Here is a 23261-nt window from a genome sequence, read left to right on the forward strand (position 1 = left end):
TTGTAAATTGGAATTCTAAATGGTCTGAAATTGAGAACCTAAATGTGTTTACCATTGCATGTATAATGCTGAACACTTTCTTTGCTTATATTCTCCCCCCCATTACTTTTGTAAAATATGTAGCATTAATTAATATTCTAATCTTATACATGTATTTAGTATAGAGCAGGGATTGCTAACTCAAATACCTACAGGAATCAGACCGGTAAGATAAATGAATAGAGTTGTCCAGGTTTACCTATGGTATCTCCAGTGGGTGGGTTTAGAGCCCATTGTTGGGTAACACAGCTTAGCCGAGCCAAGTGATTTTATCAGTGCAGGAATACAGAATTATTATCAGACAGACATACCTACCTTTCTGTGTTCCTTCTTTTGAGAAACTGAAAGTCAGGTGTGCGTGTGTGTGTGTATGCACGCGCACACATGCTGACAGCTGTCACACTTAAGTATCTATAATGAAAAATTTTAACACATAATTCAGCTTGATTAATAGCTAATTGCTTTTTAAAAACACTGTGTGAAAAACTTGTACATGAATGTTCATAGCAGCATTGTACATAGTGGCCAAAAAGAGGAAACAACCCAAAGGTCTATCAGCTGATGGATGGATGAACAAAATAATGTTTCCATACGGTGGATTTAGCCATGAAAAGTAATGAACTACTGTGACAGAAACTACAACATGGATGAATCTGGAAAACATACTAAATGAAAGAAGCCAGACACATAAGATCACATTATATGATTGATTCCGTTTATATGAAATGTGCAGGATAGGCAAATCCACAGAGATAGAAAACAGATCCGTTGGGGGCAGGGTGGTGGTTAGGAATGACTGCTATGGGTATTGGGTTTCTTTTTGATGTGATAGAGATGTTCTGCAGTCAGATAGTAGTGATGGTTGCTAGTTGTGAATATACTAAAAACCACTGAATTGTGCCCTTTAAAATGGTGAATTTTGTCATGTGGATTTTACGTAAGTTTTTAACATGGAGAGAAAAAAATGCTATGTAAGCCAAATGGGACATTGTTTCCTGTAGAACAGAATGAGTAGGCTCTGCATCTAGACAATAAATCCCCACCTCTCTGCGACCTTATAGAAATTACTCTGACTTGCCTTTTGTAAAATGGGGAAGATATTACCTAGGTCTTGGACTTACTAGGTCCAAGTGACAAATATAAATTGTAAGAAGCAGCGACTAACCTTCCATAGGCATCATACATCTTTAGCGGAAGCTAGCCAGTGTTCTTTCTTATATTCTGCACCTTCTTCCCTGTAATTAGGTATGTTAAATGACCGATCCAAGGTCATGTTAGTCTTAGTGGTTCCAGTGTTCTCATTCTTTCTGTAACCTCATGGTGCCTTGTAGATCCAAGATTTATGTCTTGTAGTAGTAACTATTTTAATAACTATTTCTGTGGCTCTGTCACAGATTGTCAGGCACTGTTCTCATCACATGGGTAAGTCACACAACCTCCTAAATGCTTGTGGCTCCAAAGAAACATCTCTCACACATATTGACTGGTTTCGTATCTCTGTGAGAAATAATAGTATTACCTTTGGTGTTGGTGATGGATGTGATTTACATGTAAGACTAAAGAGCATCTTTAAAATGAGCTGCAGGGGTGCCTGGGTGGCTCAGTCGGTTAAGTTTCTGGATCCTTTTTTCGGCTCAAGTCATGATGTCACGGTTCATGGGATCAGCCCATGGCAGGCTCTGTGTTGGCAGCTTGGGGCCTGCTTGGGATTCTCGCTCTCTTTCTCTGCCTCTCCACTCACACGCTCTCACTTCCTCTCTCTCAAAATAAATAAATGAACATTTAAAATATAAAATTAGCTACAGATCAAATATTTATCGTACAGCCAAACATTTCTTTGACTTTGAGCATGAGCAAGTCCATATGCAAGCAAGGTTGATTTTTGACAAAATATTGTCTATTATTGTCTTAATATTCAGTCTGTCAAACATGTATGGAATACATTACCATGCTAGGTGCTTTGATAAATATAGGGCGTATACCAAGAGAAATAAATTATGGTTTAGGTCCTTGGGTTTATAATCTGTTGAGGAGAGAGAATTGCATAAACAAAATGTGATAGTATAGTGAGTATATGGGGGTGCTTTGGTCTAATAGAGGAACATTTGACTTGTTTGGGACAGGCGTGGAAAGGCTTCATCATGGATAGAAACTTGGCTGATCCTTGAAGTCATGGTGAGTAGAGTTCCTCCTAGCCAGCATTATTGGAGGTCATAAAATTAAAGTCACAGAGAAGGAGGAAAAAGCGTGTTCATTACGCATTTGCTTAACATTTTAAAAGTTTTTAGGGGCGCCTGGGTGGCTTAGTCGGTTAAGCGTCCGACTTTTGCTTAGGTCATGATCTCGCGGTTCGTGGGTTCGAGCCCCGCGTCGGGCTCTGTGCTGACTGCCAGCTCAGAGCCTGGAGCCTGTTTCAGTCTGTGACTCCCTCTCTCTCTGACCCTCCCCTGCTCACGCTGTCTCTCTCTCTCTCTCCTAGAAATAAATAAAACATTAAAAAAAATTTTTTTCTTAAAGTTTTTAACTTTTTAAGTGTTGGCAATGTTAAACTATAGTGAAAAGACGTTAGAACAGAGGTTGCAAACTGATATCCACCTACAGGTTAAACTGGTTATGAGACTATTTGGGGTTTTCATTTCTTCTTGTGTTAGTTTTAGGAAGTCTTTTTCCTCTAGAATTTCAGATTTACTGGCATAAAGTTGTTCATTTCAATGCTGTGTTAAATCATGTGTTAGTATACAGCATATGATACTTTCCCCACTAAAAATTTTTTATTTTTAAAATTAATATAAGTAAAATAGATTCCTTTCTGTGCATACAGTTTCCGTGGATTTTAACACACACAGAGATTCAGGTAACTAACCACCATCACAACCAAGACATAGAGCAATTCTGTCACTTCCCTGGTACACCCTCAGTAGTCATGCCCTGCCACCCAGCCCTAATATCTGGCAGCCACTATTCTGTTCTCAGTTACTATAGTTTTATCTTTTCAGGAATGTTATATAAATGTGGGTGTCTGTGTGGGTCAGTGGTTAAGCGTCCGACTTTGGCCAGTAATGATCTCATGGTTCATGAGTTTGAGCCCCATGTCCAGCTGCACAGAGCCTGGAGCCGACTTCAGATTCTGTGTCTCTTCCCTCTGCCTCTCCCTGTCTGTGCTCTGTCTCCATTAAAAATAAATAAACATTTTAAAAACTTAGAAACAATTTTTCAAAAGGAATGCTACATAAATGGAATCAAACAAGGTATAATATTTTGAAACTGACTTTTTTTTTTTTACACAACATGTTGCTTTTGAGTTTCATTGAAGTTGTATCAATGGTTAGTTCCTTTCCATTACTGGTCCATCGTATGGATGGACCAGTTTATCAATTTAGTTAACATTTTTGGTGATTATGAATAGAGCTGCTGTAAATGTATATGTATGGGCTTTTATGAACATAAGTTTTTATTTATCTAGGGTAAATATCTATGAGTGGGATTGGATTGCTGAGTCATGTGAAAAATGTAATTTTAACTAAGAAACTTCCAAATTGTTTTCCAGAACAGCTATACCATTTGTATTCCCATCAGCATGTCTGATAGTGGTTGTTCCACATCCTTTCCAACATCAAGTATTGTCAGTATTTAACTTTTTAAATTTTGAAATAATTCTAGATTTACAGAAGAGTTGCCAGTTCCCCCTAGTGTTAACATTTCACATAACTGTGATACTTTATTAAAACTAAGACATTCACAGCAAGGGGAACCTGGGTGGCTTAGTCGGTTAAGTGTCCAACTCTTGATTTTTGGCTGAGATCATGATCTCATGGTTCGGGAGATCGAGCCCTGTGTCAAGCTCCATGGTGCTTTGGGACTCTGTCTCTCCCTCTCTCTCTGCCCCTCCCCTGCTTTGGCATGCAAACTCAAAATACATAATAAGTAAACTTTTAAAAATTTAACAACAATACAATACGGTTAACTAAACTGGGCTTTATTTGGATTTTACCAGCTATGTGCTTTTTCTGTCCAGGATCCAATCCAGGATACCATATTACACTTAGTCATCGTGTCTCCTTAGTCTTTTCCAGTCTGTGACAGTTTTTCAGTCTTTCTTGATTTTCAAGACTGACACTTTTGGAGAAGACTGGTATGCCTGTAGAATGTCCTTCAGTCTATGTTTGACTGATGCTTTCTCATGATTAGATTGTGGTTTTGAATTTTTGAGAAGAATACCACTGAGGCGACTTGTCTTTCTTATCACATTGCGTCAGGGTTGTATGATGCTAACTTAATTCATCTTGAGTGATGTTCATGTTGTGTCGACCAGGTTTCTCCACTCAAGTTATTTCTCCCTCTACATACTTCTTCATTAGAAGGTCTTTTCTAAGTCCAACCCAACTTCAAGGGGAGGAACATTAAAAATATTTTTTAATGTTTTTTTATTTTATTTCTGAGAGAGAGAGAAGTGAGCATGGGAGGGGCAGAGTGCGAGGACAACACAGAATCTGAAACAGGCTCCAGGCTCTGAGCTACCTGACAGCACAGAGCCCGATGCAGGGCTTGAACCCACGAACTGTGAGATCATGACCTGAACCGAAGTCAGACGCTTAACCAACTGAGCCACCCAGGTGCCCCAAGGGAAGAAACATTAAATTCCACTCCCTTGAGGGAGGCATACCAAATAATTTGTGGACTGTGTTAAAACCACCAGAGTAATTAATGAGGAGATACTTAGAGGCTATGCAGATAATCCTATTTCTCCTCAAAGTTTTGCTCACCAGGTTTAGCATCTGTCAGTGGATCTTGGCTACAGTAGTTACTGTTGCTGTTCCTAATGGTGACTTTCTGTTTCTTTCTGAATGTATATGTAAGTTGGAATTCTTATGTAGGGAAGATTTTCATAATTTATTTAATTATTTATCTAGCGTGGACCCAAGCATATTTATTTTACTCTTTAGGGTTACAGTTGAATTCCATCGTTCCATCATTCAAGCTTTGGCAATGACGCTCTTTCAGATTGCCTCTCCTGTCCCTTCGACTACAAGATTTGCCAGGCTTTTTCCTGACCCATTCTTGAATCAGCCATTTCTGCAAGGAGCTGTCATTCCTTTTATTGGAGAAAATTACTGAGAAACCTAAGATTTGGGCGTGTTACTGTCATTGCTACTTGTTGACACTGATTCTAGGTGCTCTCAGTGGACAGAGTTAGGAATTTGCATTCAGTAATAGTCCCTCTTTTGTGGTGTGCAGTTCAGTGGGTTTTGACAATGCTTAGAGCAATAAATCCACCTCTGCAGTATTATAGGAACAGTTTCATTGCTTGGGGCAGTCACCCCTCTGTTCTGTCTTTATGGCTTGCCTTTTCTAGAATGTACTATAAATGGAAATATATATTATGTAGCTTTTTGGATTTGGTTTCTTCACTTAGAAAAATAAATTTAAGATTCATCCATGTTGCTCAAATCAGTAGTTTTGCATTGTGTCCTTGTACCACTATTGTTTATCTATTCACCTGTTAGACATCTTGGTTGTTTCACTGTTTTCACAATTATGAATAAAGCTGCTTTCAGCTTTTCACCTATAGGTTTTTGTGTGAGCATTCGTTTTCACTTCACTTGAATAATATACCTAAGAGTGGGAATGCTGGTTGTATGGTGTTTAATTATATAAGAAACAACCAAACTGTTTTCCTAGATGGCTGTATACTGTGTTGCATTCCCATCAGGAATGAATTAGTTTCTGTTATGCTTCATCCTCACCGGCTTTTGGTATTCTCAGTTTTTTAGTTTTTTGTTTGAACCATTTTAGTAGATCTGTAGTGTATTACTTCATTTTTATGTTCATTTCTCTCCCTAATGACTAACAATATTGTGCATCTTTTCCTATGTTTATCCATAGATCTTTTGCAAAATGTCCTTTTAGATCTTTTGCTTGTTTGTTAGTTGGGTTGTTTTCTTACTGTTGAGTTCTTCATATATTGTACATCTAAATCCTTTATCATGTATGCAATTTGCAAATATATTTTCCCTATCTGGCTTATTTCTTCATTCTCTTAACAATGTCTCTCAGAGGAGAAATACTTTAATGTTAATAAAGTCCAGTTTATCAATTTTTATTTTTATGGGTTGTGCTTTTGCTATTCTGTTTTAAGACCTCAGCCTAATTCTAATTCTTGGCCCCTGGGTCACAAGATTTTCTTCTAAAGGTTTGAAAATGTTACATTTTATATTTAGATCCACCATCTATTATGAATTATTTTTAACGTTTATTTTTGAGAGAGAGAGCATGTGCCCACGAACAGGGGAGGGACAGAGAGGGAGGGAGACAGAGGATCTGAAGCGGGCTCTGCGTTATCATCACAAAGCCCTACCTGGGACTCCAACTCAACGAACCAAACCATGAGATCATGACCTGAGCCAAGCTGAAGTCGGACGCTCACCCAGCTGAACCACTCAGGTGCCTCCATTCTGAATTGTTTTTTATGAGGTGTGTGAGGTTTAGAGCGAAGTTCATGGTTTTGCATATGGATGTGCAAATGTTCTAAAACCTTTTACAGAAAAATTACCCTTTTCCTAGTGAACTGCTTTTGTGCCAGTGTCAAAAATCAGTTGGCCATATTTGTACGGATCTATTTCTGCACTTTCCATTCTCTTCCACTGTTTTATGCCTTTGTCAGTACCACACTGTTTTAATAACTGTAGCTTTGTAGTAAATAACGTAAAATTAAATAGTGTGATTCCTCCAGCTTTATTTTCTTTCCCAAAACTGTTTTGGTTATTTTAGTTCATTTGGATTTTTTTTTTATTAGTCTGACAGTCTATTTTTATCTGGATAATTTATTTCATTTATATTGAATATAATTAGTCATATTTCAGTTTAACTTTTCTTTCACTGTTTGTGTTCTGGGGTTTTTTCTTTTATCTTTTTGGTTCTTTCCATCATTCCATTTCCCCCTTCTTTCTAGTTTTGAAATACATGGTATTTTTGTTCTATGAGTACGTACCATTGTAGGTATTATAACTTGGAGCCATAATTGACCAAAGTCTAATATTAATATCAATGGTTGCTTGAACTTTTCCATAGTTTCTCTCTTTTTTATTCTCTTTCAACACAAACTTTCCAAATGGGATCATTTAAAAAATTTTTGTTTTTAATGTTTAATTTTGAGAGAGAGAGAGAGAAGAGTGTGAGCCAGGGAGGGGCAGAGAGAAAGGGGGACTCAGAATCCAAAGCAAGCTCCAGGCTCTGGGCTGTTAGCACAGAGCCCAATGCGTGGCTAGAACTCTTGATCTTTGAGATCATGATTTGAGCCGAAATCAGATGCTCAACCGAGCCACCCAGGCGCCCCGGGGCTATTATTTTTTATCTTCTTTCTTTTTTTAAAAAAAAGTTTTAATGTCTTTTAATTTTATTTTTGAGAGCGAGAGAGACAGCACGAGCACAGGAGAGGCATAGAGAGAGGGAACCACAGAATCTGAAGCAGGCTTCAGGCTCTGAGCTGTCGGCAGGGAACCACAGAATCTGAAGCAGGCTTCAGGCTCTGAGCTGTCGGCAGGGAACCACAGAATCTGAAGCAGGCTTCAGGCTCTGAGCTGTCGGCATAGAGCCTGATACAGGGCTTGAACTTAAGATGGACTGTGAGATAGTGACCTGAGCCAAAGTCAGATGCTTAACCAACTTAGCCACCTGGGCGCCTCTTATCTTCTTTCTATAGAGATCTTTGCTGGATGTAGAATTTGAATTTGGCAGGGTTTTTTTCCTTAGCACATTGACAGTATTAAACCGTCTTATGCCTCATTGTTGCTTTTGGGAAATCAGCTGTTCAGCTGTTGCTTCTTTGAATGTAATCTAACTTCTCTGCTTTTCAGATTTGTCTTTGTCGTTTCTACTGTTTTATTATTGTATGTTCAGTTTTTTGTTTTGTTTTTTATCTTCTTTGGAATTTTTTGGCTTCTGGAATGTGGTTGTGTCTGATTGCTCCTGGGAAATTTTCAGCTATTATACCTCTTTCAAATATTGTCTTTGCCCTGTCCCATTTTCTCCTTTTCTTCTGGTACTGATCAAAAGTATATCAAACCATTTCACAGTATTATTCCTTTCCTGCTTTTCCATAGTTTTGGCTTTTCTGCTACATTGTGGATAATTACTAGCCTATTTTCCAATTCCTTAGTTTTGTCTTCAACTTTGTTGAATCTATTCTTAAGTCAATTCATTTGTTATTTTTTATTTCTTCCTAAACGTTCTATTTTGTTCTTCTCACTTTTTGAAATCTGTTACTTTCTAGAGTATCCAGTTCCTTGCTAGTATTCTGAAGCTTATCTCCTATTTCTGTAAGCATAATCAACATGGTTATTTTTTTTAATTACTAAAAAAACTTTTTTTAATGTTTGAGAGAGAGAGAACATGCAAGCAGGATGGAGGCAGAGAATCTAAAGGCTTCATGTATTCCGTGCAAAGCCTGATGTGGGCTCAAACTCATCATCAAACTGTGAGAACAACATGGTTGTTTGAGTTTGAGTTTGATAAGGTCAGAAGTCTCTGTAAGACTTTTCTCATTTTTTTTTCCTGCCAGTTCTTAATCCTTGTAGTGTTTTCCTTCAGTATAGAGTTATCTTTGTTTACAGGCTGAATGTTATATTTGAAAAATTATTTGTAGGCCTACAATAGCAGGGTACTTTTTTCCCACAGAGAGCTTGCTCATGTCAGATTGCTGGACATTACAGGTCCAGGAACCACCTTAACACAAGTTTTTTTATCTGATACTCTCTCCATAGAGTTGTATTTCTTTCCTGGATCTTCCACTTCCCATTCACTCTCACCCTAAGGTTTTAATCCTCTGAAGTCAGCTTATTAGAAGGTCTCCTATTAGACTCTCACCCTTGTTGAGGGCCCTGTGCTTTGGTTTCTGTCAGAACAAAATTCTAATTTTCAGGGATCAACAAAGACCCTTTGGGTTTGCTTGCTTCTCTAGGTTCTCGTTTTCTCTTCACTGCAGGCTGTAATTGTTTATCTGTTTTATTAAGAGAGAGAAAACGAAAATGTGTTTATATGTGTGTGAGAGAGTTTTGTGTGTGTGTTTAATCCGTTCTCTTTAGCTGTTCTCAGTGGGAAGATTGACCCAAATAATGTAGCCCACCATTACTGAAAACAGGAAAATTACCTGCAAAAATCTGGGTTTCTTTCTTTAAGAAGCTCCAGTTACACTTTGATAGATCTACACCCGCTATTTATTTGTCCTTTCTAGGCATTTTGCTCTGTGGCCTCGGTAGTAGAAGTTATTTGTATGAGTGGAGAAAGGAAGAGAATGAGATCTGAATTGCAGTGGTTATGTGTTAATAATTTTTTTAAATGTTTTATTTATTTATTTATTTATTTATTTCTGAGAGAGAGAGAGACACACACACAGCGTGAGCAGGGGAGGGTCAGAGAGAGAGGGAGACAGAGAATCCGAAACAGCCTCTAGGCTCTGAGCTAGCTGTCAGCACAGAACCCGACGCAGGGCTCAAACCCACGAACCGCAAGATCATGACCTGAGCCAAAGTCAGACGCTCAACTGACTGATCCACCCAGGCGCCCCGTGTTAATAATTATTTTTAAGGCACACATAGTAATGGTCGAGTAGAGTGTTCTCTAGCGTTCTCCAAATCAGATATAAAAGGATTGCTGAGAAGCGCCTGGGTGATTTTGATTTTGGCGCAGGTCATGATCCCAGGGTCATGGGATCCAGGCCTGTGTTGGGCTGTGTTAGGCTCTGCACGGAGTGTGGAACCTGCTTAAGATTCATTCATTCTCTCTCTTTCTGTCTCCCTCTCTCTTTCTCTACCCCTCCCCACCCTCCCATCCCCACCCCCAGGATAAATTAAAAAAGGAAAAAGGGATTGCTGATCTGATGTGCTTCTTATAAGGAATGACAAGGTATGCCAGCCTTTGGTAATTTTAGGGTATAACGTTACAGGTCTTTAAAATCCTTAACTTGTTTAAAGTCTTGTGCTTTTCAATTTCTTGTCTTACTGTTTTTCATCTAGTAATTCCTCTGCATCTTTCAAAACTAAGCTTAGATGTTACTTTTTCCCTGGCAGCTTTCCCTAGACTTTGAGGTACTCCATAAATATTTGTTGAGTGAATGATAATGGGTTGGTGGGTGACTTAAATTCCCTTCAATTCCTGCAGAGCATCTTAAACTTAATTCTTTCAAGCACTAATTGCTTGAGATTGTGATGGTCTGTTTTCTTTGTCAAGGGCAGAGATAGTTTCTCTTTATTCTCCAAGGCCTAGAGAAATAATCCCTTCCCGGCAATAGGCACACATTTCCTGGTACATAATAATTGTTTCATAAATGCTCACTGAATGAACATTCTGCTCTTGATAGGAAAGGAGGAGAGAATGGGAAATTAAGGGGAACTGTGGACACATGAAACAAGTAATTCAGATTCTGTTAACTACTGCTTGTTTTCATTTCGTTGCCACTTTGAAAGGGGAAAAGACATGGTTTTGTGACTAAATGTTTGTCTTTGCTTCTGCAAGTCACAGGTATCTAGTTATGTTCTCCCTGAGTTTCTTCTACAAATCCTGTTTCTCTTTGTAGTATGCTGCTCTGCTCGAGTGCTTGGAAGCAGAGTTGATTCTCTGCAGCAGGGCTGAAAAAGTGTTGTTCTCCTTCTACAACTGCATTTCCTCTGGACAAGCCATCTTAAGTCATGTAGTCAGTGCAGTATAAGCACATTCCTCATTCCCTACCATAGAAATCTTTCCCTGTCTAAATGATTCCGAGATCTTATTCACGATGGCTGATCTAGTGATGGGAGAGTTTGTTTTTATTTATTTATTTATTTATTTTTATTTATTTTTTGAGGTTGTTTTGTTTTTGAGTTGGAGATCCTCGGGGCGCCTGGGTGGCTCATTCGGTTGAGCATCCGGCTTTGGCTCAGGTCATGATCTTGCGGTTTGTGGGTTCGACCCCCACGTCGGGCTCTGTGCTGACAGCTCAGAGCCTGGAGCCTGTTTCGGATTCTGTGTCTCCCTCTCTCTCTGTCCCTCCCCAGCTCATGCTCTGTCTCTCTCTGTCTCAAAAATAAATAAACTGTTAAAAAAAATTTAAGTTGGAGAACCTCATAAACATTAAGGTTAAAAGAACTAGTAAAACTGTATTGAAGTTTGAAAACAGACTTAACCTTTTAAAGTTCCAGAATAATCTTTTCCAGGTCCACTGGGAAATTTATCTATAAAAATATATTGGCACAGTGATTAATCAGACATGCAGTTTTCTGTTTTTGGATCATTTACTAAGCCTCTAATTTTCTTTTTAGTTGCCAGATTGAAAAATAGAAATCACGTGGAGTAGAAGAGATTAGAGGGAGAGATTGGCTGAAGAAGGCAAGAGGAGTTTTTATTGCAATTAATTAGTTCTGTATTCCATTTCTGTTGACAAACCTATGATTTTGGCAGTACATGTTTTAGCCTCATAGTTAGATGGAGTTTTCATTTCCTTGCATTTTATGAAAGAATATGTCAAACAGAGCCATATGACTGGCTTTGGTTGTAGGTGTAGTCTGACTTTAGTAGAGAAAATTTTATTGACAAGATAATTTTTCACTTGATGAATTGGCTTCTATTAGGCTAAGCGTGAACAAACAAAACATGGCTGTTTGAACAGTCTGAAGGCTTTTAGTCCTATGAAGTTGTTAACCGCTAAAGTTACACCTCCTTTTATGCAGTTATATGAGACAGTAAGGATGAAGTTAGGCCATTTAAAATGGAAATTAGTAGGAAAGTTAATATTTTTCTGCAAGTTAGATTTTCTTAGGGAGTGCTTGTATTATGAACACTAGATAGGACGATTGACCTTCAGGAAATCTAGGACTCAGGTACTTTCCCCAACTTCTAAACAAGCTGTTGTAAAAATGGCTAACATCAAGTTTCTCCAGTATTCTCTTACTTTTAACTGTGGCCCTGTTATTGAACAGAGGAAGCTGTCATACTGGGGGAGAGAACGTGCATGCAGAGAGGACCACTCAGGAACCCTTGAGTTGGCCTTCTGGTTCTCCTGGCTTTGTACCAGAGAGCCAGAATGGGGCTGCCCTACCTTTTGGAGGCACATTTCATTTTCATTTCATCTTAAAAAAACAAAAAAAAACCAAAAAACAACTTGATTTGATCAACAAATAATACTTAGTGAACACCTACAAAATGCGGAGGCTTGCACTGGGTACAATAAAGTCAAAAGATAAATCAGGGGTGTCTGGTTGGCTCAGTCGGTTAAGCGTCTGACTTCGGCTCAGGTCATGATATCACAGTTCGTGGGTTCGAGCCCTGCATCTGGCTCTGTGCTGACAGCTCAGAGCCTGGAGCCTCTTTCGGATTCTGAGTTTCCCTCTCTCTCTCTGACCCTCCCCTGCTTGCGCTGTCTCTCTCTCTCTCTCTCTCAGCAATAAATAACACATTAAAATATATATCTTTTTTAAAGAGGTAAATCAGACATGGATCTTGACTTCAGGGAGGTAAGTATCTAATAATAAGGAAGTTAAGGTGTGTGGTTTGTTGTTGTTTTTTTAAATTTTTTAATGTTTGTTTATTTTTGAGAGAGAGAGCAAATGAGGAAGGAGCAGAGAAAGAGGGAGACACAGAATCTGAAGCAGGCTTCAAGCTCTGAGCTGTCAGCACAGAGCCCGACATGAGGCTCAAACCCATAGAGTGTGAGATCATGACCTGAGCCAAAGTCAGATGCTTAACCCACTGAGCCACCCGGGTGTCCCTAAGAAACTAAGCTTTGAAGACTATTGTATACGAGATAGAAAGTGATCAGTTCTATGGAAATGAAGATCTGAACCTTGTAGGTCAGCCACCTTGGCTTTGAATTCCAGCTCTCTCCTGGATATTCATGGCCAAGCTACTGAACTTATTTAGGCTGTTTTCTTATCTGTAGATTAGGGAGAGAAATACCTGCCTCATAGAACTGCCTAGAGGGTTAGCTGAGAGGCTCTTTTAGCTCCAGACTTGGAATATCTAATTGCTCATTCAGTATCCTTTTTAATGTGTCATCCATTTTTACCTTAAGTCCAAAACCTGATGTATGAGCCCTTTTTCGGAATGTTTTCTGTCTCCATGAATAGTATCAACAGTCTCTCTAGCCAGAAATCTAAGTCACTTCCCATTTTTTTACCTCATTATCCAGAAAACCCTGAGCTATTTGATTTTACACCATAAATTTTGTTCCTCACATTTGTGCACTTATCTCCATTGCTACCACCATTGGTCAAGCTTTTGTCATTGCTCCTGCATAAGTTACTGTTAACAGCCTTCTTTCTCCCTAAATCTGTTCCTCTGCTTGCCCCACATCCAGCCAGAGTAAACTTTTCAAAATGTACACACAGATCACTTTTCTGCTTAAAACTCAACAGCGAGGGGGCACGTGGGTGGCTTGGTTGGTTAAATGTCCAACTCTTGATCTCAGCTTGGGTCTTGATTTTGAGGTCCTGAGTTCAGGCCCTGCATTGGGCTTGAATGTAACCTACTTAACAAATAACTCCTCAATGAGTTTCCATTATCCTTAGTCTGCAGATAAAATCTTAAGGGCATATTTGTCTCACCCTTGTTCTGCCTCGCTTGGTATTCTGTTCCCAAGGCCTAGCAGAATATTTTTTCATAGTAGATGCTCATATATTTAAGGGATGGAGAAAGGAAGGAACGTATGAAAGAACCAGTTTCAATAATTGAGAAATTTAGGCCATCCCTTTATTTCTTTCTTGTTAGGCTGTATATGAACATACTAACACATTACAGAGGTTGCAAGTGAAATACTGTTTCTGATTAAAATGTTTATTTTTGATTTCTGTTTCCTATCTTTTCACGTCCCCTCTTTATCCCCAGCCAGTCACTATTACCCCATCCCTCTTTGTACCATTTTATTTGTCTGAGGTAGCTGAGGTACAGTTCAAGGACTCCCTCTTTTCTTCTCCCTATATAGTTCATGAAAGCCAACCATTTGAAATGCATGTGAATGATTCTCTTATTGTAAACAGATTATTTGGTATGCATGATAGTAAAGTGAAGCACCTCTTCCTGGTGTTGCAAAAACTGCAAGTAGTCCTCCCACTGGAGAATCGAGTTCACTACTTCATAGATTAGGTCCCAGCTGATGAGGCACAAAGCTTCAAGGGTCAGTCAGACAAGTACTTGAGAATCTCAGGAGTTTTCATTAGTGGATAGTCTTGCTTTGGTCTTCACAGAGAATGCCAAGGCCTTAAGAAAGCAGAAGACTGGGTGATGAGACTGATAGATAACGTGAACTAAATGGGAGTAAATGGGAGTTGGGGGATGTTTTCCAATGTGACTCAGGCGATTTCCTGGCGGGGGGAAATGAGGTCTCATTTTGTAATGTCATGTCCACCCATGAGTTGGCCATCTGAGGCTGGGAGTTAACTACAGCTCCTGTACTTTTTGTATTTCTTAAAGCATGGTTAAATTGGGAAATATTATGTGTATTTCACCAGTTTTTATAAATCACATTTCAACAAAAAATATAAGTGGTACAAAGAACATCTGTATCCCTTTTTTTTTTATTTTTATTTTTTATAGTTTATTTATTTTTGAGACAGAGAAAGACAGAGCATGAGTGGAGGTGGGTCAGAGAGAGAGGGAGACACAGAATCCGAAACAGGCTCCAGGCTCTGAGCTGTCAGCACAGAACCTGATGCGGGGCTCGAATCCACAAACCATGAGATCTGACCTGAACTGAAGTCGGATGCTTAACCAACTGAGCCACCCAGGCGCCCCTTAAATTTCTTTTTAATGTTTATTTATTTTATTTTATTTTAATGACAGAGAGACAGTGTGAGAGTGGGGGAAGGACAGAGAGAGATAGACAGACAGATAGAATTCAAAGCAAGCTCCAGGCTCTGAGCTATCAGCACAAGAGCTTCACATGGGGCTGGAACTCATGAACTGTGAGATCATGACCTGAGCTGAGCTTAAGTCAGACGCTTAACCCACTGAGCCACCCAGGTGCCCTTCCCCCCACCTTTTAAAGGTAGGCTTCACGCCCAGCATGGAGCTTGAGCACACGACCCTGAGATCTAGAGTCTGACACTTTACCAACTGAGCCATCCAGGTGTCCCATCCCTTTAAAAAAAAAATTTTTTTTTTTTTAAATTTCTGAGAGAGAGAGACAGCGTGAGTAGGAGACGGTCAGAGAGAGAGGGAGACACAGAATCCGAAACAGGCTCCAGGCTCTGAGCTAGCTGTCAGCACAGAGCCCAGTGTGGGGCTTGAACCCACAAACCATGAGATCATGACCTGAGCCGGAGTCAGACACTTAACCGACTAAGCCACCCAGGCACCCCCCCTTTTTTAAATTTTTAGTGTTTATTTTTGAAAGAGAGATAGTGGGGGAGGAGCAGAGAGAGACTGAGACAGAATCCAAAGTAGGCTCCAGGCTCTGAGCTGTCAGCACACAGCCTAGCACCGGACTCAAACCCACAAACCAGGAAGAGATTATAACCTGAGCTGAAGTTGGACGCTCAACTGATTGAGCCACCCAGGCACCCCTCACTGCCCCTTTTTAGTAGAAGCTTCCTCATTTTCTGTTTGTCCAGTATTTCCTTGTAGTTAAGTTGAGGTTACACAGCCTTATACAACCTTAGCCAGAAACCTACATAAGTGATGTGTTCTCCGGTTATGAAATCTGGAGACTCAATACATTTTTAATGAAATGCAGAGTAAAGGAAATCCACAAATTCTGTAGGATTCTCTGAAAAGAGATAAATAGATTGGACTGGTCACAGGAAGACATCACAATTTACCTATTCTGTAGACTTAGTTTACTGATTTGGTAGAAAGTGTATTTCTAAAATTTTATCACTTTTCCCTTTATGTCAAGTTTTGCATTAGTCCAGGTAACATGTATTACTCTCTTCTACCAGTTTCTATTCAGGTTCCTTCGGTATTAAATCAAGAGGAAATTATTTCTATTTTTAAATTTAATGAAATCAAGTGTGTCTTTCAAATGGCACAATTTGAAAAGATTAAGGATCTACAATTAAGGATCTGCTGATTATTATGCAAGATTCCTCAGTGACTTGTATCTTTATAAAAAGACATTGAACTTTGATGTATGCATACAAGTCTTTATTTGCTTCCTGGTTTCATAACCATTAGAGTCAGGCTAACAGTTGGTACTCCCGGCTTTGTCACCATTCTAGTCTGTCAGCACTCCTACTTGAGCTATAGATACTCTTGCCAATAATTTCTGTGGAATGTATAGATGGTAGTTGGTAGGTCTATCAGTGCCATTTTCCCCTTCCAGGCTGTCTTAGAAAGAGCATCCAAACTTTAGATGAGGCAACAAGCCACTTTGCGGAATAGGATTAGGGCCAGTGTGGTTTTAAGTATGTTTGTTGGGTGTTTTTTTTTTTTCTTTCTCTGTCTGTCTCTTTCTTCTTTTTCTTTCCAGGTAATAGGAAACACTGTGGTGGACACAGTTGGGATCTAGTCGTTGGTTAATAGGTAGAAGAGTCAGAGGTGTATTTGAGGCCATTATTGTAAGATGATTTTTTTTCTTCACATATGCTTTTTTAAAAATAATTCTTTGGCCTTTATGCATTTTGTGTTTGCAGTTTGAAGAAAACAGGTCTGAAACAAGGTCATACCCCCAGCTGCTTCTGAACACATTGACTGCCAGATCTCCAAACATCAAGTCCACCTTCATTCGCCAACCTGTCTGACATGTCGGGACCCGTGCCAAGCAGGGCCAGAGTTTACACAGATGTTAATACGCACAGACCCCGAGAGTACTGGGATTATGAGTCACACGTGGTGGAGTGGGGGTAATTGTCTCCTTTTACTTCACTGTCCTCACTCAGGGTTGCTTCTTGTGTATTTGTTGAGTAATTTGTGTTAGGAATCCTTCCTGGCTGCATTTATCAACCTCGAGATTGAAACCTGATTTGTGTTTTCTTCTGCAGTGAAGAAGCAAGGTATTGCTTTGGCAAATTAACAGTTTCTATGGGCTTATTATTTAAAAATTATTTCTGTCTCTTACTTTTCCTTGGACTTCTGTATTCTGGATAAAAGGCTGGTAACAAAGAGTTACGTGTCAGCTTGTCTCGGCTAAGGGCTTTGTCGTTCGGTGAGAATTAGTAGTGGAGAGATTCTAAAAACCATACTCTTACATAAAAGTATTTTTGAGGTCAGAGAATGCTGTCCCATGATGATACTGAAGGATGAAACAGTTCTCCAGAAAGATGTCCTCTTTCTGATAGAAGCAAAATTAAACCCTTATCAGCGTTTACCCTTATCATGTGGCAGGCCATGTGTAACATGGAATGAAGCCCCGGTTCCAATTTGAATAGTTGCAGTCTACCTCAGTAGCTGTTTGCCCCCTGCTGTCTGTGCAGTCTCATTTGGATGTTTGTATCTCTTGTCCCAACATGTCGGCATTTAATTGATCAGGTCATACTTACTGTGATAAAAGTATTTTGACATCCAGTGCAAAAGAAAGCAATTTGGAAACGCATAAAGCTATAGCTCCCATATGCTGCATTGTATATCTGTTCACTTGTGATGTACATAACCTATAAGTGGTTAAAGATGGTCTCCCAAATTGATATAAAGGGCCCCTGTAATCCTGATCGGGCCAAGATTCTTCTTAACAGTAAATGCATTGCCTCTGCACAAGGAGGTACAGAGTGCTTCGTAGATACCATCAAGAACCAGCGGTACAATATCAATAAATGTTGCTGTTGATAATCTAACAGTTCCTCTCTTGTCACAGGCTTCCAACTCCAGGAAAACCTGTGTTTTGCTAAAGAATTTTCAACCACTGTCTTTGAATTGAGTGCTTTGCAGTTAGTTCTGCTTACATAACACTGAAGAACCCTTCCAAGATGTGGCGCGGCGCTGTTTGCTCACGCACATTTTGTATTCTGTGCCCACCACGGGGGAACTCGGTCAGAACTAAGAGCCTCCTCCCCGAGACCTGTCTTACTACATACACTGTCCGTTGTCCTTAGTACTATCTGCCTTGTCTGTTCATTCACTTTCTTTTTAGCGGCTTGAGGACGGTGGATGGCTAGTTTGTTACCTGTTGTTGGATTTGCAGTATCCCCAGCAGGAGTGAATAGAATTTTGACTTTTTTTCTTTTTTTACTTATTTTTTTAAGCAAAGGCATCTAAATTGTAATCAGAGGCAGGGAGAAAATATTGGCATTTCCCTTATTTGTTACCTCTGATGTTGCTAGTGGTCATGGAATATGGGTAAAAATAGAGGAAGGGACCCCTAACTATGATTCATGATCTGTACTGTGATTTGCAAACTTCTTACATGGACTGTCCTCAGGGCTTTCCTTGGGGGGCAAGTGGGAAGTCAAGCCTGTATGTTTGAAAGCCACTTATTTGCAAAAACATCCATTAAAAATCTGCTTCTGGTGTGTGGCTGAGTTGAAATACTCTTACAACACGAATTGACTCCCTGCTAGGTGCCAGCACTGAGCCAGGCACCAGAGTACAGAAATATATGAAAATTATCCTCCAAGGGAAAGCTGTCTGTTGTTGGATACGAACACATAACAGACCCTAATAGAAGGTAGCTGTGTGGTATGCCACTAGAAATGAAACTTTGGGATTTGAAAGAATAATTGAAAGGCTTAAACTTTTCTAATTCTAGGATTTAGAACACACCTTTTTAATTAATGGCCTGATTTTTAAAATACAGAGAAACCAGTTTGGGAATTATTTGAAATACCTTTTATTTCTTTTACTGGTGGTAGAGTTTTTAAAATTAATTAGTGTCTTACAGTTTGAACTTTTGAAATCATTGTGACTTTGACTTTTTGTTCACAGTAATCAAGATGACTACCAGCTAGTTCGAAAATTAGGCCGGGGTAAATACAGTGAAGTGTTCGAAGCCATCAACATCACAAATAATGAAAAAGTTGTTGTTAAAATTCTCAAGGTGAGTATAAGAAGGTGGTTATAATCTCAGAAGTATTTGGAACTTAGGTTTTTTGTTTTTAAGTAATAGTGATACCTTTTTTTAAGTAGCATTTGAAAAGGTTTTTGTAGGGGCACCTAGGTGGGTCAGTCAGTTAAGCACCAACTTCAGCTCATGATCTCACGGTTTGTGGGTTCGAGCCTCATGTCAGGCTCTGTGCTGACAACTAGCTCAGAGCCTAGAGCCTGCTTCAGATTCTGTATCTCCCTCTCCTTCTCTCTCTGACCCTTCCCCGGTCACGCTGTGTGTCTCTCTGTCAAAAATTAAAAAACATCAAAAAAATTTTTTTTAAAGAAAAGGTTTTTGTAATGTTTTCACACTTTAATTTTATTGTGTCCTATGCAAGTTTGATGTTAACTTTTTTTTTTTTTTTTTTTGAGAAAGAGTGCTCAAGTGAGAGAGAGAAGTGGGGTTCTCCCGATGCAGGGCTCGAACTCACTAACTATGAGATCATGACCTGAGCCCAAGTCAGAGGCTTCACCAACTGAGCCACCCAGGCAGCTGGAAGAGGTTGTCTTTCTTTGACAGATCAGCAAAAGAAGCAGTTTGGCTCAGTTAGATTGTGGCAGAGGAAGAGAGTAAAGTTTCAATCTTCTCTCTCCTAGGTCTCGCCTAATACTAATTTTCTATTTGCCAGTTATAGTCCATCCTTTTGTTTTCAATCAGTTGTTTCCTTTTCTGGGTAAGGATGAGGAGTCACAAATGCAGGCCTTTAAATGGCAGGCCGTTGCCATCTGCACAACTAGTGCGATGTAAGTGCCTGTGCTCCAGCCCCAGCTGATAACTGCTTTGCAGGAGCGCAGGTCCAGTGTTGCCTGACACTCTTCTGCAAAAAGAAAGTAAAAGTTTGTATTTATATACGAATTCCCCTGGTTTTTATTTATTTATATTTTTTAACTTTTTTTAAGTATTTTATTTATTTCTGAGAGACAGAGACAGCGTGAGCAGAGGAGGGGCAGAGAGAGAGGGAGACACAGAATCAGAAGCAGGCTCCGGGCTCTGTGCTAAAAGCCAGGTCGGAGCCTGGAGCCTGTTTCGGATTCTGTGTCTCCCTCTCTTTCTGACCCTCTCCTGTTCACACTGTCTCTCTCTTTCTCTCAGAAATTTAAAAACAAAACAAAACAAAACTTAAATGTTGGCTCAAGAGTTTTAAAAAACACTACAGGGGCGCCTGGTGTCCCAGTTGATTAAGCGTCTAACTTTTAATATTGGCTCAGGTCATGATCTCATGGTCTGTGAGGTGGGACTGACAGCACCAAGTCTGCTGTTTTCCTCTCTTTCCCTCTCTCTCTGCCCCTCCCCCACTTTTTTCCTGTCTCAATATAAATAAACATTAAAAACATGGAAATAAATAAAAACGCTGTGCAGGCCAGATTTGACCAGTGGGCTACCAATCTGCAACTTGTAAGTTACTTATAACTGTACCGTGCGCTGTCATATGGCAGGAACTTGGCATATAGTTCTTGCTATAGGAACTTTTCCAGATCTCATACTGAGAAGCAAAGTTTCCCAGACTTTCTAAAGTTATGGGCACCCATATTGTATCAGTAACTTTTAAGTAGTTAAGCCCAAATAACAAAAAAAAGTGTTTGCTTTAACTTGGGAGCCATTTCAAATGTTACCCACTGGGGCACCTGGGGATGGTTCAGTCAATTAAGTGTCCATCTTTTGATTTCGGCTCAGGTTACAGTTTCACGGTTTGTGAGATCAAGCCCTGAGTCAGGCTCTGTACTGACAGCACAGAGTCTGCTTGGGATTCTCTCCCTCTCTCTTTAAATAAATAAATAACTTTATAAAACGTTTTAAAAATAAAACGTGCAGAGCCTCCTTAGGATTCTCTCTCCCCCTCTTTCTGTGCCTCCCCTGCTTGCTCTTTCTCTCAAAATAAACTTAAAAAACAAAATACAGGTGACTGTTGATCATGAAGTTTCGTAACCACTGATCTTGTTGATGAAGAGACAAAACATACTTAAAACAATTTCTGAGAATTATATGCAGCGTATCAATAGTCTGGGGTGACTGACACCCTAGGAAAGACCTGCATGGTCCAGTGTAGGAGATATGGGCCACATGTGGCTTTTGAGCATTTGAAATGTGGCTAGTGCAACTTGAAATATGCTGTGAGGATAAAATACACCTGATTTCAGAGGTTTAGCACACAAAAAAAGAATATAAGTTTATTAGAATTTTTATATTGATTTACATGTTAAAGTGATAAGATTTTACAGATATTTTGTTAAATATATTAAAATTAATTTGGTTTACTTCTATTTGCTCTACTTTTTTAATGTGGGTACTAACTAGAACATTTAAAATACACCTGTGGCTTGCATTGTATTCCTTTTGGACTAGCACTGTTTTTGACTATTAAGAAGGAAGGCTTTGTGGAGGGGGTGCAGTTGGACCAAAGCCCTCCTCAGAAAAATGGAAAGGATTTCTGTACAAGAACAGATGTAGAAATGATGGGTGAGGACAAAGGAACATGGAAGATATACTCAAGGGACTCTGCAGAGTGGTCTTTTTAAAATGGACGGAACAGTTCATTTATAGGAATATTGGTGATAAAGTTAGGCAGATATTATGGGTTATGTCCCAGCCATATTCTGAGATAGGTACTCTTATCGATCATTTTTGCCTATAATGAAAGGCTTAGGGAACTTGGGTAATTTGCCCGTAGTCACACAGCCGGCAGGTAATGAAAGTGGGATTCACGTTAGGTAGTCTGACTCCAAGGCCCACATTTACCCACAAAGTTATGCTGCACAAAGATGGTTTGGTCATCCTTGCTGTTGGTCCTGAATTCCTCTCTATAGGGTGGGGGAAGTCTGTAGACTTGAAGGAATGGAAAGAGCCTTGTTTCATCCTAATTGTCAGAGACTTGTACAAGATATATCTTAGTGTTACTAACAATTTAAAGTCCTAGTCTGTATAGTTTTAAAAAGTTAACATGCTAAGATTGATGAATGGAATTAAATACTAGTTCTGCAGAGGTTTGATCTTTGGGAAGAGAATCTTGTTTTCTTTCAGTTCCACGATTGCTCAGTACCCACAGAATCGCTGGCACAGGGGTAGGAGAAGGGGGTTCAGAGATGGGACGGATGCATATCCTTCCTTCAGAGAGCTCCTAAGCAGCCATTTATGTGTTACATGTACATGTTGAAATACTCTGCAATAATTTCACTGGTGTACTTTTACCCTTTTAGCCAGTAAAGAAGAAGAAAATCAAGCGTGAAATAAAGATTTTGGAGAATTTACGAGGTGGTCCCAATATCATCACACTGGCAGACATTGTAAAAGACCCTGTGGTGAGTATGGTAGGCGCTGGCAAGGCCCACCAGGGCTGAGGTGGTGTTTGACCCGGAGCACAACTGGCCTCTTTATTTCCCCCTCTACCGTTAAGTCCTGCTTTAAAAGTGCTTAATCAGTTATACCATTTAACTAGCTTGGGTCTTTCTTTCAAAGAGACCTCCACCCACAGACTATTTCTTATTCTTCTAGGCTAAGAGACTGATAGCACTGGAAACTGAAATGTGTTAATCCATTTTGCAAACTCAGGTCCGATGCCGATGGGCGATGGGCGCATTGTCGGGCTGCCTAGAGCCTGGTGAGACTTCAGCTCCATGTCTTCTGTTTGAAATCCATCCCAAAAATGACCTAAGTGTGGTGATGATCAGAGCGGGGAGGGCTTGTAGCAATAGAGGGTTCCTACTGCTGAGGCGAGGACCACCAAATTCACCGCGTAGTGTCCGCAAACTGTGCCCACCGCAGCTGCTGGGGCTGTTGCTAACGTGTGTTTTCTTTTTCTTTCCCCTAGTCACGAACCCCTGCCTTGGTTTTTGAACACGTAAACAACACAGACTTCAAGGTATATTACATAACCGACCATTTCAAGGTGCTGGGATGGTAGGCCACAGAGAAAGCCTTTTAGCGATGTTACTATTAGAAGAACTCCCTCCTAACATGCTTCAAAAGAGCTTTTTATCCTCAAGATAATTTACCCCTGTTTTTAAGATCAAGAAAGTCCTATACCAGCAGCCTCTACTTTCCACATCTTGGTAGTCTGCTCTTTTGTTTGTTCTGTACTCTTTTTAATTACCAGTACATTTACTTCTCACCACCTCTGTCATTCATTTGACAGTCTCTACAGATGTCACACCTAATAAAGGCCACAGCACATGTCCAGTCAGGATCTGGCCGTAGAGCATTTCACGTTAAAACAACTTTGTTCAAGAAGGAATGCATTGTGTGTGTA

The 23261-nt window shown here is 39.7% G+C and overlaps 1 protein-coding gene across 5 annotated transcripts in view; it reads left to right on the forward strand.

The window, feature by feature from the left end:
• CSNK2A1 (casein kinase 2 alpha 1) overlaps positions 1 to 23261 on the forward strand; it is a 50757-nt gene that overhangs the window by 13210 nt on the left and 14286 nt on the right. For 2 of the 5 annotated variants that reach the window (XM_077767026.1, XM_077767028.1), the window contains exons 2-5: positions 16635 to 16844; positions 18859 to 18970; positions 22213 to 22314; positions 22824 to 22874. In XM_077767026.1, the coding sequence (XP_077623152.1) occupies positions 16744 to 16844; positions 18859 to 18970; positions 22213 to 22314; positions 22824 to 22874 (366 nt within the window). In that variant the 5' untranslated portion in view covers positions 16635 to 16743. Of the gene's footprint in view, positions 1 to 2162; positions 2215 to 9920; positions 9940 to 16634; positions 16845 to 18858; positions 18971 to 22212; positions 22315 to 22823; positions 22875 to 23261 lie in introns of those variants that run through there. The other 3 variants (XM_077767027.1, XM_077767029.1, XM_077767030.1) reach the window with 3 other exon arrangements.

Source organism: Crocuta crocuta, unplaced genomic scaffold (assembly GCF_008692635.1).
Source record: "Crocuta crocuta isolate KB4526 unplaced genomic scaffold, BGI_CrCroc_1.0 scaffold15, whole genome shotgun sequence".
NCBI classification, from domain to species: domain Eukaryota; kingdom Metazoa; phylum Chordata; class Mammalia; order Carnivora; family Hyaenidae; genus Crocuta; species Crocuta crocuta.